Below are 19,870 nucleotides of genomic sequence, written 5' to 3'. Positions count from 1 at the left end.
TCCGCATGTGCTATGCACATGCTGCGGAAATTTCCGCTGCGGATTATCATTGCGGAAAAAAATGCAGCACTACCAATTATTTTGCGGAAGTGCTGCGTTTTCGCCGCCATTGACTTGCATTAGAACGCATGGATTCCGCTTCACTAGATAAGGACATGCGGATAACATGCGTTCAATGTGCGGATGGTACCCAGGTCTAGAGAAGGGGAGACTCTCCTCCGGACCCGGGTACCAAAGAAAACTAAAAAAAAAAAAAAAAAGAATAAAATAAAAAATAAATATATACTTACCTTCTGGCGGCCCGCGCTGCGCTCCTCCTCTCATGCCGGCAGATCGTGATGGACTGGAGAACCTGCGCTGACGTCATAGTCATGTGACGGGTCACGCGACGCTGACGTCGACAGGTCCTTCAGTGTACTGCGATCTGCCAGCAGCTAGGACCGAGCGAAGCAAGACACCGGGGGCCATCGGAAGGAAAGTATAGATTTATTTTTTATTTTTTGACATTCTTTGGGGTCACACTATATAAATCCATGGCGTTTGCATGGATTTATATAGTGTGACCAAGTTGTCAAGCACTTTCCAAGTGATACTAAAATTGCTTGGAATGCACTTGTCAACCCGCATGAGGAAATGCATGAGAAGAACGCTTCATATCCGCATCTCCCTGGCAGGAAAAACGCATGTACAATCCGCATGTACAATCCGCATGTACAATCCGCATGTACAATCCGCATGTACAATCCGCATGTACAATCCGCATGTACAATCCGCATGTACAATCCGCATGTACAATCCGCATGTACAATCCGCATGTACAATCCGCATGTACAATCCGCATGTACAATCCGCATGCGTTTTTTCTGCCAGGGAGATGCAGAAACGCTCAGGAAAAATCCTGAGCATTTCCGTATCGTGGGCACATAGCCTTAAAGGGATTTAAGGACTGAGACAGATGACCGATATTTGCTAAGCATAGGCCATCAACAGCAGGTTGGTATGGGTCTGACAACCCCCACTGATCAGCTATTTGCATCCAGATATAAACAGTGCACAAAGCCAGAACAGCATGGGTGGGCACACTACGTACTCGCCCTTCTTTGGTAGGTCAGCTCCTTTCCACTTCAATAGGAGCAGAGCTGAGGCAGCAGAGAACGGCCAGTACACTGTAAGCAGACCTGTGCTGTTCAGGCTCTGTACACTGGGCACATCCACCCATCCCAGGATCTGCAAACATCTGATATGTGGGGATGTACCGATATCGGACCCCAACAATCTCATACTGATGACCTATTTTAAGGATAGGTCATCAATACCGCAGTCCTGGAAAACCATTTTGACTGTTTAATTTAGCTGATTTCGTAAGAAAAAAATTCAAGTAAACTTTAAGGGTATGTGCACACGATGCAGAAATGAAGCAGAAAATTTCTGCATCATTTCTGCATCTCCCTGGCAGAAAAACGCATGAGGATTGTACATGAGTTTTTCCTGCGGAATACATGCGGATTGACATGCGGATTGACAGGCGATTTTAGCATCACCTGGAAAGTGCTTGACAACTAGGTCACACTATATAAATCCATGCAAACAGCATGGATTTATATAGTGTGACCCGAGAGAGTGGTAAAAATAAAAAATAAATGTATACTTTACCCTCCGATGGCCCGCACTGTCCTGCTCACTCTGTTCTCCCTTGCCGGCAACATTGAATTGAAAGACCTGCCGACGTCAGCGTCACGTGACCCGTCACATGACTCTGACGTCAGCGCAGGTCCTTCAACTCACTGCAAAGTGCCGGGAACCAAGCAGGAGCGGTGCGCGGGCCGACAGAAGGTAAATATACATTTATTTTTTATTTTATTCTTTTTTTACAGATTTTTTTATGGTACCTTGGTGTGGATGAGACTCTCCTCTCCTCCACACCCGGGTACCATCCGCACATTAGAACGCGCCAATAACGCAAGTACAAATGCAGTCTTGCGGAATTGGCGCGTTCTAATGCAAGTCAATGGCGGCGTTTTCGCCGCGTTTCCGCAAAATTAATGGACATGCTGCGGATTTTTGAGCGCAGCATAAACGCTGCGGAAAAATCCGCAGCATGGGCACAGCATATGCGGATTTCCATTGCGGAACATTGCTGCCCTTCTACCATGCGTTTTTAATGCGTTTCCGCAGCTGCAGAAATGCTGCGGAAACGCATAAAAACGCATCGTGTGCAACCAGCCTAAATCAGTTCCTTAAAGCCAGTAAAAGTTATCATCTGGTCATACAATGGCAAACTACTAGTGTTGAACCACCCCCGTAGTGTTCGGGTTCGGTTAGTCGAACACCGGGATGTTCGTGGAACTGTTCGTTGAACACCTTAGAACACCGTCGAACATAGTTAAAACCAATGGCAGGCAAACAAAAACACATAGAAAACACCTTCAAAAGGTGTCCAAAAGCTTACAAACTGCTCAGAAGACACTCTCTTTAAAAAAGCCAGCCGGCAATTCAGCAGAAGCATACAACGTTATCCGACAATTTAGAACAGAAAGAATAGAGCATCACACATAGATTAGATAGATAGAAACATGTCAGTCACATATATAATAAGTACAGTGATAGTGTTGATTACTGTACTTGTCATTTAGTGTTAAAATAAAGGATTTATTTAAAAAAAAAATTGCGTGGGGTTCCCCGTAATTTTAGTCTCTAGCGGAGGTTAAGCAGACGGCTGGGGCAGATGTTTGAAGCCTGGGAAGGGGGTAATACCCACGGAGCTTCCCAGGCTACTAATATCAGCCCCCAGCAGAATACCTAGCTTTTACTAGCTATTAAAATGGGGGACCCCAAAAAAATGACGTGGGGTCCCCCCTATTTTAATAGCTAGCAAAGGCTAGGCAGACAGCTGGGGGCTGATATTAATAGCCCAGGAAGGGTGCCATGAATATTGGCGCCCTCCCAGGCTAGAAATACCAGCCGTCAGCCGCCCCAGAAATGGCGCATCCATAGGATGCGCCAATTCTGGCACTTAGCCTCGCTCTTCCCACTGCCCTGTAGCGGTGGCAGTGGGGTAATAGGGCTGGGGTTGATGTCAGCTTATAATGCCAGCTGACATCAAGCCCAGGTTAGTAATGGAGAGGGGTCTATAAGACACCCCCATTACTAACCCCATAGTCAAAGTTAAAAAAAAACACAAACACCCAGAATAAAGTCCTTTAATTGAAATAAAGACACAATCCTTTATTGTTCTAAATTAAACCATACTTACCATCACGCCCATTCCAGCTGAAGCCAACGATCTCCTGCAATAAAAGTAAAATAATAAACCAACATCATCCTTACCTTTCCATGGTTCCCACGACTGCTCCAGCTCTGCTACATTCACATGACAGGCTGGATCGCAGCCGAAAGCTGCCATCCAGCTTGCCATGCCACAAACACTGAGAAGCGCAGGCATGCTTGCGCTCCTCAGTGTCTGGCTGTGACGGCATAAAGATGAGCCGAGGTCATGTCCAATGAACTCGGCTCACCTCATGCACGTCACTGACAGCGTGGGAAAATTCTCCTGCGCTCAGCGCTTCAGCAGGAGAATTCTCTCACGCTCACTGCAAGCGCAGGAGAATTTTCCCACCCTGTCAGTGACGTGCATGAGGTGAGCAGAGTTCATTGGACATGACCTCGGCTCATCTTTATGCCGTCACAGCCAGACACCGAGGAGCGCAAGCATGCCTGCGCTTCTCAGTGTCTGCGGCATGGCAAGCTGGACGGCAGCTTTCGGCTGCGATCCAGCCTGTCATGTGAATGTGTGCAAATTGAAGTGGTCAGTGGGGCGCTCGAAACTGGATAAGGCGCTGAAAAGGATAAAACAAACCTCTTTATTGAAGTATTAATGCCCACATTAATACTTCAATAAAGAGGTTTGTTTCATCCTTTTCCAGCGCCCCACTGACCACTTCAATTTGCACACTGTTCACTTTTCCCTTGGGAGTTGTGGCTGGAGGCTGCACAGAACTGGATACAATTTCAGTTGCAGGACCTGTAGGACCTGCGATGATGTCATCACCCATGTGACCCCACCCGGAATCACATGATTGGAAGCTCCATCTGCTAATCCAGAGGAGACACTGAAGGCATTGTGGCTGCGCTATCAGCGCCAGTAGCTGTTTAACCTGGGTTGTGCGGTCTGCACAACCCACTCAGGTGAGCAGACCACTGTATCTGCACGTATATTCTATTTCCATACAGGTTCACACAACCACCTTTTTTGTCTGTCATGTGAATGTAGCAGAGCTGGAGCCGTCGTGGGAACCATGGAAAGGTAAGGATGATGTTGCTTTATTATTTTTCTTTTATTGCAGGAGATCGTTGGCTTCAGCTGGAATGGGCGTGATGGTAAGTATGGTTTAATTTAGAACAATAAAGAATTGGGTGTTTATTTCAATTAAAGGACTTTATTCTGGGTGTTTGTGTTTTTTTTTTTAACTTTGACTATGGGGTTAGTAATGGGGGTGTCTTATAGACACCTCTCCATTACTAACCTGGGCTTGATGTCAGCTGGCATTATAAGCTGACATCAACCCCAGCCCTATTACCCCACTGCCACCGCTACAGGGCAGTGGGAAGAGCGAGGCTAAGTGCCAGAATTGGCGCATCCTATGGATGCGCCATTTCTGGGGCGGCTGACGGCTGGTATTTCTAGCCTAGGAGGGCGCCAATATTCATGGCACCCTTCCTGGGCTATTAATATCAGCCCCCAGCTGTCTGCCTAGCCTTTGCTAGCTATTAAAATAGGGGGGACCCCACGTCATTTTTTTGGGGTCCCCCATTTTAATAGCTAGTAAAGGCTAGGTATTCAGCTGGGGGCTGATATTAGTAGCCTGGGAAGCTCCGTGGGTATTACCCCCTTCCCAGGCTTCAAACATCTGCCCCAGCCGTCTGCTTAACCTCCGCTAGAGACTAAAATTACGGGGAACCCCACGCCAATTTTTTTTTTAATAAATCCTTTATTTTAACACTAAATGACAAGTGCAGTAATCAACACTATCACTGTACTTATTATATATGTGACTGACATGTTTCTATCTATCTAATCTATGTGTGATGCTCTATTCTTTCTATTCTAAATTGTTGGGTACCGATGCTGAATTGCCGGCCAGCTTTTTTAAACAGACGGTGCATGAAAACACTATTATTTTTTTTTAATAAATCCTTTATTTTAACACTAAATGACAAGTACAATAACCAACACTGTCACTGTACTTCTTATATATGTGACTGACATGTTTCTATCTATCTAATCTATGTGTGATGCTCTATTCTTTCAGTTCTAAATTGTCGGGTACCGGTGTATGCCGCTGCTGAATTACCGGCTTTTCATGTTTCACTGTGAGCACTGTTCCCATCGATTTGGGCAACCACTGTAATGCCACAACCACCATGGCTGTGGCATTACAGTGAGTGGCAGACAATCCCTGCATGATTGGTGCTCTAAATAGCGCCAGACATGCAGGACACGCTTTTGGTGCACGAACAGTTATCGAACATAACCTCGAACAGCCGAATTTTTTGCAAATCGTTCGCGTTCGTCGAACACCGCCCAAAACAGCTCGAATTTGAGATTGGCGAACAGTTCTAGTCGAACACCGCTCATCTCTACAAACTACTTAGAAATAATAACTCACCCTGTGTGTGGATTTCCTTCTACATGGATGTACACTTGGCCTCTTGCGTGCCTGGACAGGACTTTCCCCATTGCTACTGCTGCTTCCAGATGAAGTTCCTTCTTCATTGACTTCCATAGGCTGCAGGATAGTTTGCCGAAGGACTACAAAGTTAACTCGTGCCTCACTCATCTAAAAGATGACAAGAGGAGGTCATTCTGAAGTTTCATAAAGCAGGTAAACAATTAACTTTTATACAACAATGTGAAATTATGTAGGGCATTGTAAATGCAAGCTGCTGTAAATGATACTTTACTTGGATCTGACCCTGTATCAGAGGTGGAGTGCAATTCAAGACATTTTGCCCTTTCAGCTTCTCACTACCTCTAAAAATCATTGTTACCCTCCAAGGCTTCTCAGAAGCAGGACACTTATGGTCCTTTTAGGTGGGCCAATCCAGACTGTTAATATGGACCAGAAGCTAACTGGCCTATTTAGACACTTCAAACATTTTATGTGCACAGAACAATCACCAATATGATCGTCCCGTGCGCATATAACTTCTTATTATCTGCAGCACATGTTCGGTTTGCAAAGAAGGAACAATGTGCTGCCGAGAACAATGATTTTTAAAGTTGGCATAAAAAAAAAAAAAAAAAAAAAAAAATCATCACACCTGACAAACATGCGTTTTGCTCTTTTTTTGAATGAATGCTAGGCCGTTCAAGCAGGCTGATGGTTGCGCACGCTCATTTGCTTGTCTAAATGGGTAATTCGTGAAACTTTTCAAAACTGTTACCCAGCTGAGAGGGATCATGACATGTATACTTAGAGAGAATTTTTTTCAGATCTCCTTTTTATGGGGTATGGGGTTGTTTAACTAGCATAGTTTTATCCCCCATTCCCACCAATATTCTAAAAAAGGGTATCATATAGATGTCCTTATTTTATTGAATCCGTCATCGTGGCTGGCTTTCTTTAATCACTTTAGCTTTAGCATCAGTGACCTTAACATATGTTTAATTTCATATTTGGGACATATTTTTTTAGCCCACTATCACAGCTATGATATAAAGACAATGTAGGCTGGGTTACCTGGATAATCTGTGCTGCCGTCTCAGGAGTCCCATGACGGAGATCATGACCATTAATGGACAAAACCTTGTCATTACACTTTAGTTTTCCATCTTTTGCAGCCAGACCACCATCTAATAAATCCAGAACAAAAACACCATGCTCCTCTGTCTTCCTAACCAACTTGATCCCTAGAGGCTCCGTCCGATCCCGCTTCAGTAGAGTCACTTGGATCACTTCTTTGCAGACACTCGCTGTGGTGGTCCCCTCTGCTCGTTGAGACCTTTGTGAGAAACCCTTCTCTTGTAGGACAGTGACATAAAACACAGAGGAAGGCTGTCGGAGTAAGGCAATTGCTTGGCTGTGGGACACATTACTGATATTCATTCCATTAACCTGAAAACACAACAAGGCTTTATTAACAACTAGCGACCTGTAGAAGTAAAACTCCTCCAGAATATGTGCATTGTATTATATACAAAAAAAAAAAGTCTTCCTCCTCTCTGAAGAGACAATTTGCATATTTCCCAGAGGAGCATTGCAGCTTAAAAGTCTCCTCACCTTGACATGATTAACATGTCACTCTCAGCAAAAAGAGACATTACCCCTTGGATCTCCATAAAAAAAAACTGAGAATTTTATAAATTCATTCATAATGTACACTGCGTCACTGTCATTGCTCACTGCTGTGGCCAACGAATGACTGCAGCAGTCAAATGTCCATTTAGATCAACAATGTACAGAAGTCCGCAAAAGACAGAAGTGAAGGGGCATCGGTAAGTAATGTTTACTTTATTATTTTACAGAAATCCCTTTAAGTGTAGTCCAACCAGAATCTTAATTCTGACCGAAGTTGTGGAAGACTCGAGTTAAAGGTGCCCATGGTACTATAATAGCTGATGGCCAGCACACATTTGGCAGACAGATATTGCCTACCCCCACAACGCATGTGCGCTCTCAGTTCAGCAGAGCGTACATGTGTTTTTAATGTGGAAAGTGTAGTAAGCAACTGTCAGACATCTCTAGCAGCTGTTCATCTCCCATGGGAATAAAAGGATCAGGTGTGGAAAACTAAAGTGCCCAAAAGGCCTGGTGGTTCCAATATACATAAGACAGTAAGTTGTCGGGACAACTCCTTCTCAATCTGTAGGTTTCCACTTTTTAAAGTACACTGCTCAAAAAAATAAAGGGAACACTCAAATAAGACATCATAGATCTGAATGAATGAAATATTCTCATTGAATACTTTGTTCTGTACAAAGTTGAATGTGCTGACAACAAAATCACACACAAATCATCAATGGAAATCAAATTTATTAACCAATGGAGGACTGGATTTGGAGTCACCCTCCAAAATTAAAGTGGAAAAACACACTACAGGCGGATCCACTTTGATGTAATGTCCTTAAAACAAGTCAAAATGAGGCTCAGTATTGTGTGTGGCCTCCAGGTGCCTGTATGACCTCCCTACAAGCCTGGGCATGCTCCTGATGAGGTTGAGGATGGTCTCCTGTGGGATCTCCTCCCAGACCTGGACTAAAGCATCCGCCAACTCCTGGACAGTCTGTGGTGCAACGTGACGTTGGTGGATGGAGCGAAACATGATGTCCCAGATGTGCTCAATCGGATTCAGGTCTGGGGAATGGGCGGGCCAGTCCATAGCTTCAATGCCTTCATCTTGCAGGAACTGCTGACACACTCCACCAACATGAGGTCTGGCATTGTCCTGCATTAGGAGCAACCCAGGGCCAATCACACCAGCATATGGTCTCACAAGGGGTCTGAGGATCTCATCTCGGCACCTAATGGCAGTCAGGCTACCTCTGGAGAGCACATGGAGTGCTGTGCGGCCCTCCAAAGAAATGCCACCCCACACCATTACTGACCCACTGCCAAACCGGTCATGCTGAAGGATGTTGCAGGCAGCAGATCGCTCTCCATGGAGTCTCCAGACTCTGTCATGTGCTCAGTGTGAACCTGCTTTCATCTGTGAAGAGCACAGGGTGCCAGTGGCGACTTTGCCAATCCTGGTGTTCTCTGGCAAATGCCAAGCGTCCTGCACGGTGTTGGGCTGTGAGCACAATCCCCATCTGTCGACGTTGGGTCCTCATACCAACCTCATGGAGTCGGTTTCTAACTGTTTGTGCAGACACATGCACATTTGTGGCCTGCTGGAGGTCATTTTGCAGGGCTCTGGCAGTGCTCCTCCTGTTCCTCCATGCACAAAGGCGGAGGTAGCGGTCCTGCTGCTGGGTTGTTGCCCTCCTACGGCCCCCTCCACGTCTCCTTGTGTACTGGCCTGTCTCTTGTTAGCGCCTCCAGCCTCTGGACACTACGCTGTCAGACACAGCAAACCTTCTTGCCGCAACTCGCATTAATGTGTCATCCTGGAGGAGATCCCACAGGAGACCATCCACAACCTCATCAGGAGCATGCCCAGGCGTTGTAGGGAGGTCATACAGGCACGCGGAGGCCACACACAATACTGAGCCTCATTTTGACTTGTTTTAAGGACATTACATCAAAGTTGGATCCGCCTGTAGTGTGTTTTTTTCCACTTTAATTTTGGAGGTGACTCCAAATCCAGGCCTCCATTGGTTAATAAATTTGATTTCCGTTAATGATTTTTGTGTGATTTTGTTGTCAGCACATTCAACTTTGTACAGAACAAAGTATTCAATGAGAATATTTCATTCATTCAGATCTAGGATGTGTTATTTGAGTGTTCCCTTTTTTTTTTTGAGCAGTGTAATAACCCTTAAACTCACCTCTGGCGCCATTCCAGTCCTGTCAGCAGTCTCTCCCCCAGCAATGGCATACCAGTGTGACGTCACGTGAACCCTGTGGCCAATCAGCGGCTGCTTCACTCTCCCCACCTTCACACAAAAAGCCTACATCTGGAGGAAGTTAGAACTGATTGGCGGCAGGGTTTACGCGACATCACACTTGTACGCCATCGCCGGGAGAGATACTGCCGACACCGCTGGAACGGCGCCAGAGAGGAGTATAAATGTCATTATTTTCAAAGGGGGAACATACGGATTGAGAAGAGGTTGTATTGAGTAGTGGATAACCCCCTTAGCACTATAAATAAACCTGTCATCTTAGATTTAGTCACTCTTTAGTTCTAGCCAGCTTGATGAATGGCTATATAAAACATTTTCAAATGGACGGTTGCAGAGGGTGCAATTGGGCAAGTGGAGGAGGGGACGCATCAGAGCCTAGGGTTATTTTCAGCTAGAGGTGCATCTTCGGACACACCTCCAAATTTAAAACTTCTGCTGAGCAGAGAGCCACTGACTCTGCCCGCAGTTATTTACAGCTGCAGGCTATCCAAGGCCTGCAGCTGCAGAGCATGCTTGCGTCATGTCGCAGGCAGTGCAATGACATCATTCCTGCCCCACCTATGACGTAACTTGCGGGGCATGGACCCAGCCAGGCAAAGGAGGAAGAAGACAGAACCGTCACTTGGCATGGGAGTGGAAGTAAGTAATAGATTTGGTTGTTTTTTTACATAGTAGTGTTAGGGAGGACTGTGGAGGCAGACATTATTTCTATATTGGGACCACATAGGGGGATGTGATGACACAACTTAAAATCTTAATAAGCCAGACAATTAGATTAGGTAAGCCAAGAGAAATACACTATTGTGTTCATACTGACTTATAATTGTAAGTGCATTTCTGTGCCTGGTCAAGAATGTCATACTATGTGTATAAAACTGAATGTGGACTTATTTTGGTTTGGAAACAATGAATGTTTGGTAATTATGTTAATTAACCTTTGTGGACCCTGTGGCTTATTGACTCACAAGACAGGGAAGACCAGGGAAGCAAATATGAGATATGAGGCTGCCCTCCCGAACACCTTACCTGTGAATGTGTACTTGAAGGACGATTGTAACTATTTTAAGGGGCATGTGCTTCTGTAGCCATGAGACTTGGGACAGAGAATCAAGGAGAAGCAAGAGGACACTCAGACTCTCTTCACACCATCAGCTTGGTAGTATGGCCTTACCCAAAGAGACACAGATTTGGATTCTACATGATTGTAGCCTAAGGGTATATAGCCCTGACTGGAAAGATACCGATCTGCTCCATTGACCATCAGAGAGCCCATGGATACATTAGGGAAGACCAGGTTGGGACAATGAAGTCACCTGGCCCCATGGATATGTTGTTTGGGGAAGGACCCACCGGTCGCCTGGAACTTGGAGACATTCAGAGAAGCCAGATTGGGACCAGCCGGTCATCTGGCCAAATGGAAACTCTCGGAGAGGCCAGGATGGGACCCTCGGGTCTCCTGGCCTTGTACCTCGATGGACTGCTAGCTTCCTTAGCTTGCCGCCATCTCTTCTCTGTGGGGACCCACCAGAAGAGGGGGGGGGGGGGGGCACTGGTTGAGGTAGTTGGCCCTGGAAGTCCCAAAGTCGCAGCTGTTCTCTCTCAGGCGGGCGGAGAAGGAAGGGTGATAATGTGTAATGTTGTACCATCTTGGGTATTTGCTGGGACTGTTTTATGTGTTTATTGAACCACAAAGCAGACAAAGTATTGCCACACAGTTTTACCCTCACCCTGTGTTGTCTGAATAGCGTTACGCCCATGGAAGACTCTGGGTCTTCACAGGGGACATTATTGTATTGGGGCCACATACGGAGGACATTAATAATGTTGGGGGGGGGGGGGCACATAGGGAGACCATATTAATTTATAGGAGCCATTCAATAGGACAACATTAATTTATGGTGGCATTATTACAGTCTAGGGGCCAAATAGGGGGATGTTGTTAATGTATTGAGGCCACATACGGGAATATCACTACTATATTGAGCACCACAGAGGGATGAGACACCTGTATGGGGGCATAAGTGGTGGACAATACACTGTACTTCTCTATGAGGACACATGGTAGCAGCACTATTGTACTGTATTTTTGGGGATATTACTGCAGGATAAAAAGGAATCCCGTTACTGTAGTATTGTGGAAAAATGGAAAAGTAGCTCTAGAAGTGATCAGCCACAGATATGCATGTTACATTTTGCGCAGACTAGTCATGGTTGGATGAAATCATAGCAGCCTGCAATCAATGAAGAAGAGAGAAAATGTATGACTTCAATTGGAGAGGTCAGTCAGTCAGTCTCTGGAGTTACCTATATACTATCTGCAAAAGCCTGTATATTGTCACCGGCCCTATATAACTGATTCCTTCCACTATGCTGTCATTGTATGGCAGTGATATTAGTGTTAGTACATTAATATTTTTTTTATGGGCGGCTAACAGAGACTCTTAATATTAGAGACCCATATATCTGAGCAACATGCTGCTGGGGTTGGGGGGGCAGGTATACATTTTGCCCTGGGACCCATAGGACTCTAGTTACTCCACTCTTTCAAACTTAGTTTTCATTAACTTTCACAAGACATACCAGGTGACACGTTGTAGATTAACTTTTTTCCTCAGATAGAATTATTTCTAGATCATCTTTTAAAAGTTAATCCCCTACGAGATGTTGTGCTGGAGCCAGGCTCACGTCGCTGTTCCACAGTCATTAAACTACTATGTATGATAATACAGTCAAATATGTGCCATCTCCACGCACCATGTTCATTTGTCTCTGCTCCTACATACAAGTGTATATCATATACCTCATAACCCATCTGTCGCCAAGAAGCACCTTACATCATGAGAGATTAATTAAATATACAATTATACCTTGCTGGAGGTATGAATCTCATTACTGCTTAGTGACATACCTCAAACCTCTCCTAAATAGTGCCTAAAGGAGTTTTTGTTGTTACACCCATCCCATAAACGCAGCTGATGAACGTAATCTATGCTAATATTTCTGTCTCAAGGCCTGGCAGAGGGAATTACTGTCATACACAATACCACATTCCTAATAATTTAACAAGGAACTGTCATGTTTAAATAAAGGCAGAGAAAATACTTTTATGGTGTACGTTCACACGAGGCAGAAAAGCAGCGGATCTTCGGTCCAGAAAATCCAGCCGGAATACCTTGTTCTTTATCCTTATTAAAATATCAGCGTTGTGGATGAGATTTTATAAATTCTCAGCCACATGCTGCAGAGAAAACCCACAGCATAAACTGACTGGTGCTGTGGATTTCACATCTGCATCAATTTAATTTACACTGTGGATATTCACCACGGATTCCACAGATACAGTATGTCCCGTATAGATGTACCTTGAAGGGGTTGTCCGGCCTTCGGCTACAAGTCTGTAGTCACTGTGCGTGACTGCAGTCTTGTGTATCCTTACATTGAGCGCACTGTGCGTTGTCAGGATTCTCTGGTGTCGGCACGGGAGCGTGACCGAGAGTATGTGATTTGCATACATGAGGTCACATGCCAACTAGACGTGTGCGGCCTCGCTCAATGCAAGTGTATTGAGAGAGGTTGGACATGTCTAGTCGGAATGTGGCCGGAAGTATGCAAATCACATACGCGTCACATGACTGGCCACTCCTAGCACCAGAAAATCTTCTCAGCGTGCAGTGCACGTGATATGAGGAGTCACAAGTCACATACAGTGACTGCAGACTTGCAGCTTAAGGCTGGACAAACCCTTTAAAAAAGGGGAAAAAAATTACTCTCCTTTAGAATAAATGAAGCTTCCAGGTACATGTATTTGACCTGCCAAAACTACTTGTGTGGAACTATTTACATCCTGGGTTGCATACAAAAGGGAATCTGTCACTAGGTTTTTGCTTGCCCATCTAAAGGCCCCGTCACACTCAGCGACGCTACAGCGATTCAGACAACGATACGACCTGTCAGGGATCGCTGCTGCGTCGCTGTGTGGTCGCTGGTGAGATGTCAAACAGTCAGATCTTCCCAAGACGCAGCAGCGATGCAGCGACCCGTAACGATCTGTATAATGATGCACGCCTATGTGTCTCTGTGTCTGAGTCGTCAACAAGGTCGTTGGTATGGTGTCAAACACAGCGATGCATGCTACCCAGCGGGGCCTCAACGATCAAAGAAATGTCCAGACCATTCTGACACGACCAGCGATCTCACAGCAGGGGCCTGGTCGCTGCTAAGTGTCAAACGTAGCGAGATCGCTGCTCAGGTCGCTGTTGCGTCACAAAACTTGTGACTCAGCAGCGATCTCGCTTAGTGTGACGGGGGCTTTAGAGTAGCATAATGTAAGGGTAGAAACCCTGATTCCAGCGATATGTCACTTATTGGGCTGCTTGCTGTAGTTTTGATAAAATCCCTGTTTATTTGCTGCAGATATAGCATTTATCTGAATGCTGAGCCCTGTATAGCCTCGCCCACACCCACCACTGATTGTGTGTGCACTGTACATGGGCAGACAGATGTCAAAGTGATGGGGGCAGGGTTATACAGAGCTCAAATATGGAGGTCTACCTGGTAGCAGGATTACAAGTCCTCTAGTAATAATCTCCTGCAGATAAAACTTACATTAAGCAGTCCAGTAAGTGATACATTGCTGGAATCAGGGTCTTTGACTCTACATTATGCCGCTCTTAGATTAGCTGATAAAAACCTTGGTGACAGGTGCCCTTTAAGGGGCACATGAGGCAAACATGCAAAGCGGTGCATGGGATTTTTCTAAAATCTCTTGCAGACACCGCATAGATTCAAAAATTAGAAATCCACAGGTTAGGAATTTATATTGCAGATGGAACAGCAGAGCAAAGTCTAAGGCTATGTTCTCACACTTTTTTTTTTTCAGCGTTTTCTTTATGCAAATTTCCAGGTGCCTTTTGCAGTAACAGCAAAGTCTATGAGAAACCAGAATTCTCTGTTCACACATCATGAAAGCACGTCACTTCTTTCAGCATAATGGGTGGTGAAAAAAAAACAGATCAAAATTTGTATCAGTGTTTTTGATGCCAAAATAGAATGGGGTTCTTTTTTTTTTCACACAAAATTTTATGTACATGCATAAAAAGAGACAGAAGAAGGACAGTGAAAAGAAAAGCTGAAAAAAACCCACCAAAAAAACCCCAAAACTGCAAGAAAAATCCAGAACAAAATGTCCTTGAAGATCAGGTTTTGCTGCAGAAAACTGACGCCAAAAAACATGATGTGTGAACATAGCCTAAGGGACGAAATGTGTGACTTAACGTCATCATTTTCCCATATCTGTAGCAGCAAATGCCCCGTGTGCTCAAACCCTAAATGGTTTTAAACAACCTTGCCACCTTGCACAGCCATGTCAGTATGAGATAAGGGGTGGGCTGAGGGAAGGGACAGAATATGCTTCACAAGTTCCCACTGAGCCATGAACTTGCGGGCCCATAAGTAGACATGCCAGCGATACAGCACAACTTGGACCTCTGGCCTTTACCAAGAATGGTCCCACAGACTTTCTATGGAGCCTGCAGACTGCCCTGTGTGCCCATTCAATACCTGAGCACTTCTTGCACATTGTTTCAGCAATCAAATTAATCTTTGTTTCTTTTTATTACAATAATATACTTACTAAAGTAAATTATTTATTGGATGCGAGATAATCCAATCAGGTTATCCTATTTTAAGTGCTCACAGGGTCCATATTACCAGCAGTCTGGTGGGTTCATAGAACTAGTGTGTGTTGAAGACTATAGAAACTGTCCACCGCACATTATGTTCATATAAAATAACACAGACGGCGGTTTGTAGTGGAATGTAACGCTTACATATACCCCCCTCCTTCTGAGAACACATCAATGAATGTTTATCAGAAAAGAAAACTTCTACTGGTTGTGTAACATCGGAGCATTCATCTTTGCTCGACTTAGTAACATATTTAACTGGTTTCCACAAACTACAGATAGAAATGTGTTACACGCACCAGTGGCTGGTACAAAAGTTAAAGAAACAGAGAATAAAGTATTATATGCACTTCCACAGACTGTCAATTAATTGGCAAGACTTACATCTTCTAAGTATGCCCCCCTAAAAAGCCCACTGACTACCCAAAATCACAGAGCAAAAATATTAAATTGATATTTTTGCCATAATACACAAGCTGACATCATGTGCCAAGCTTGGGTAACCAAAATATCATCTAATATGTCAGGTGTTTGGCTTAAAGAGAACCGGTCATGTAAAATAACGCTATTAACCTGCAGATATGGGGTTAGTCTGCGGGTTAATAGATTTCTTACAATGTGCAGTGCCCGTACTGAGAGCCCCCCTGCTGGGAGGAAATGAACTCTATTCCGGCAGGCTTGTGCTTTCAGTCACAGAGGTGGCACCCGCTCAGTGTATCAAGAGCGGCAGCTGTAACTGTGACCCCCACAGCTGACTGACAGCCGGCCGTAATGCTGAGTCGGCTGTCAGTCAGTGCCCGGGGCGCGGTTACAGCTACTCCTCTCTATGCACTTTTAATTCAAAGTTTTTGAAAATCCATATCAGAATGGGGATGCAAATTGATTCATTAACTTGTTTCAAATGCTATGTGTGTTCTTAATCATGATGTGGTACTTCATTATTTTTTAAAGTGTGAATTAAAAGTGATGATTTCACACCATTTTCTCATCTGGATTGAGCTGGACAGATGCACTTTTCTCATACCATGTACTCATCGCCCTGCAACAGCTTCATTTATGGGCTTTTCAAGACTAAGGTTGAACATATAGGTGAGCTAGTTAACTTTTTTTTACCTCCCTTCAATATTTTTCCCTATTGATTCTTGGGTAGAGTGGGTTGTACCTATAAAGTGCTAAGCAGCCAGCCCAGTCTACCACCAGGAGCCTCACTAATAAGCTACTGGCCAGTGTGAGGCATGTTACATGAAGAACTGACTGGCCCCTGAGGTCATATTAGGGCATGCACCACCAGTGTTAGACTGCAGTTTGTATAAAGTAGATGATCATCTCCTTGCACCCCATTAACCAAGCAGAACATGTAGTGATCATACCTCCAGTATGTGGTCTCCTGGCATAAGCCGACCATCTGTAGCGACCAAAGAATCTTTGAGGACTTCCTGAATTACAATGTTGCCCAGAGGGGTGTCTCTGCCCCCCACAATTCGCATGCCCAGTTCTTCTTCAGAATCATCACGATGTATCTCTACTGTACTCGTCTCCGCTACTAGACTTGTCCTTTGAGGTTGATCTTTAAGGTCAAAAGAAAAATAAAATTAGACTCCTTAGTAGAAAGCGTTGATGGACATAGTTTTATACATCTGTGCTTATCTCACCATCATCGTTTTCATCAAATGCGGGATTCACCAGGCCAGGCTCAGACGTACCCAGAGCTACCACAGCGGCCAGGGAAGATTCCGCTAGAACATTAGCAATGCCACTTGCTTGGGGGGCATCAGCTTCATTCGTATCCTTGACAGGGGTAGTCCTCTTCTCTCTTTCGGCTTTGTGTTTTCTAAAGCCTGCACATCTGATATGCAATAAATAAAATTAATGGTTAGTCACTTTAGCATCCCTTGCACTATAAAAAACAGCACAAAAACATTGGAATAGCACACTTTTATGCCATGCTCACTCTGTACATGTCCAAGATCCAGGACAGCCATAAAGGATGCCATCGCCTAGCCGGCATAACCTGGCCTCCTGCCATAACTTCTTGTGCCATGCGATTACTGCAATCAATCAGGGGCAGTAAGTGGTGCCATGGGGCCAGATGTCATCGCAGAAGGCTGGGTTGTGCACAGACCTGTAGTGGACCGGGAAAAGGAGCCAGGGAAGTGACAGGGCAGGTGAGAATAGGTTTTTTTTTCCTTTAATTTAGCTCTATCCATAGTTGCAAATTTACAGACTATTCAACAACAAAATACACACAATCTGGTACAGATTTGCCGCAGCGGACACCCTTACAATTTCCATCCTTGTGAACACACCCTAAGGAATCACACTTAACGAATAACTGTAAAATAAAAAGAACACAGAGGTCCAGTTCACATTGTTGATAACTGGTAAGATTTATACAGCACGCAACGCCATTACATAGTAGTGCACACTGGCGCTCCTTATAATAGATAGTAATAAAATCTATCTACATACATATACACACAAAATACCAGCACCATTTTGTATGGTAAAATGGTAGATCCCATAATGGAAACCTGAGAGACCAAATTACAGCTTATGGGGTCACTGGTCTCCATCATGAGACATAAGGCACTGCTCAATTTCATTGTTTCATGCCTATGATGGAGCAGAATGATGGAATTAATAAACACAAATGTGAACAAAACCTAATGTGGGTTAGACTTGATGAACACACAGAAGGGAAACACAGCATGGAAGAGTTACTAAGAAAAAGTGTTCATAATTCTGTTGCACATACAAAGCTAAATGCATTGTGATTTATTCATTAAGACTAGCATACAGTCTCTAGTCTTAATTAAGCGCTCGCTGTAGTACACTGACCTGATTCATTAATATGAATTAGGTGAGTATGATATCCAGCGTGCGCTGTTGCCATAAATGTACGCAGCTCTTCAGTTAGTTAACACACTTCACGCCAAAAGTCGCAATATTTTTGCACAACAATATTTCGGCTTATTACAGTGTTTATACCAATTTTCTGAATAAAGTGCAAAAGTGCAATACATGTACACAAGTTACTTACCTTAGTTTTCAAAAGTATCATGAAAAAGAGGCGCAACTAAGAGTTATAACATGTGTACAAATCTATTAAACACATTACTTTTTTTAAGGAGAATATTGGTATACAGTGAAGGAAATAAGTATTTGATCCCTTGCTGTTTTTGTAAGTTTGCCCACTGACAAAGAGAGGAACAGTCTATAATTTTCAGGGTAGGTTAATTGTAACATTGAGAGATAGAATATAAAAAAACAAAAAAAAAACAACAAGAAAGTCACATTGTATAAATTAGATAAAATTTGCATTTTGCAGTGAGAAATAAATATTTGATCCCCTACAAACCAATATGAGTTCTGGCTCCTACAGACCAGTTAGACGCTCCTAATGAACTCGTTACCTGCATCAAAGACAGCTGTCTTACATAGTCACCTGTATAAAAGACTCCTGTCCACAGACTCCAACCTCTACAACATGGGCAAGACCAAAGAGCTTTCTAAGGATGTCAGGGACAAGATCATAGACCTGCACAAAGCTGGAATGGCATACAAAACCATAAGTAAGACGCTGGGTGAGAAGGAGACAACTGTTGGTGCAATAGTAAGAAAATGGAGGAAATACAAAATGACAGTTAATCGACATCGATCTGGGGCACCATGCAAGATCTCACCTCGTGGGGTATCCGTGATCATCAGGAAGGTGAGAGATCAGCCTAAGGAACTTGTTAATGATCTCCAGGCAGCTGGGACCACAGTCACCAAGAAAACCATTGGTAACACATTACGCCTTAAGGCTATGTGCCCACGATGCAGAAATGCTCAGGATTTTTTCCTGAGCGTTTCTGCATCTCCCTGGCAGAAAAAACGCATGCGGATTGTACATGCAGATTGTACATGCGTTTTTCCTGCCAGGGACATGCGGATGAGAAGCGTTCTTCACATGCATTTCCGCAAGCGGGTTGACAAGCGCTTTCCAAGCGATTTTAGCATCACTTGGAAAGTGCTTGACAACTTTGTCACACTATATAAATCCATGCAAACGGCATGGATTTATATAGTGTGACCGGAAGAATGGTAAAAAATAAAAAATAAATCTTTACTTACCTTCCGATGGCCCCCGCAGTCTTGCTTCGCTCCGTCCTGACTTGCTGGCAGCTCGCGGTGCACTGAAGGACCTACCGTCACATGACTATGATGTCAGCGCAGGTCCTTCAGTCCACCGCGAGCTGCCGGCAAGGGAAGACAAGCGCACCGCGGGCCATCAGAAGGTGAATATCATATTTATTATTTATTTTATTGTTTTTTTCACAGGTTCTATGGTAACCAGGTCCGGAGGAGAGTCTCCTGTCCTCCAGACCCAGGTACCATCCGCACATTGAAACGCATGGATTCCGCATGTACAGATCCAGTGATGCGTAATCCATGCGTTTCAATGCAAGTCAATGGCGGCGAACACGCAGCGCTTCCGCAAAATAATTGGTAGTGCTGCATTTTTTTCCGCAACGATAACCCGCAGTGGAGATTTCCGCAGCATGTGCACAGCACATGCGGATTATCATTGGGGAACATGGCAGGCCTTCTACCAAGCGTCGTGGGCACACAGCCTTCA

At 44.4% G+C, this 19,870-nt stretch overlaps 1 protein-coding gene across 2 annotated transcripts in view; it reads right to left on the bottom strand.

Moving 5' to 3' along the window:
• Positions 1-19,870, bottom strand: part of LOC141154700 (ligand of Numb protein X 2-like) — a 70,022-nt gene that overhangs the window by 6,809 nt on the left and 43,343 nt on the right. For both annotated transcript variants that reach the window (XM_073641037.1, XM_073641038.1), the window contains exons 3-6: positions 16,902-17,095; positions 16,620-16,816; positions 6,741-7,115; positions 5,667-5,837 (exon numbers count right to left, since the gene is read on the bottom strand). In XM_073641037.1, coding sequence (XP_073497138.1) covers positions 5,667-5,837; positions 6,741-7,115; positions 16,620-16,816; positions 16,902-17,095 — 937 coding nt within the window. The remainder of the gene's footprint in view (positions 1-5,666; positions 5,838-6,740; positions 7,116-16,619; positions 16,817-16,901; positions 17,096-19,870) is intronic.

This window comes from Phyllobates terribilis, unplaced genomic scaffold (assembly GCF_046119375.1).
Source record: "Phyllobates terribilis strain yellow unplaced genomic scaffold, ASM4611937v1 Scaffold_7__3_contigs__length_470593459, whole genome shotgun sequence".
In the NCBI taxonomy this organism is placed as follows: domain Eukaryota; kingdom Metazoa; phylum Chordata; class Amphibia; order Anura; family Dendrobatidae; genus Phyllobates; species Phyllobates terribilis.
Note: the sequence above shows the minus strand (reverse complement) of the source record. Positions and strands in the feature narration are given on the sequence as shown.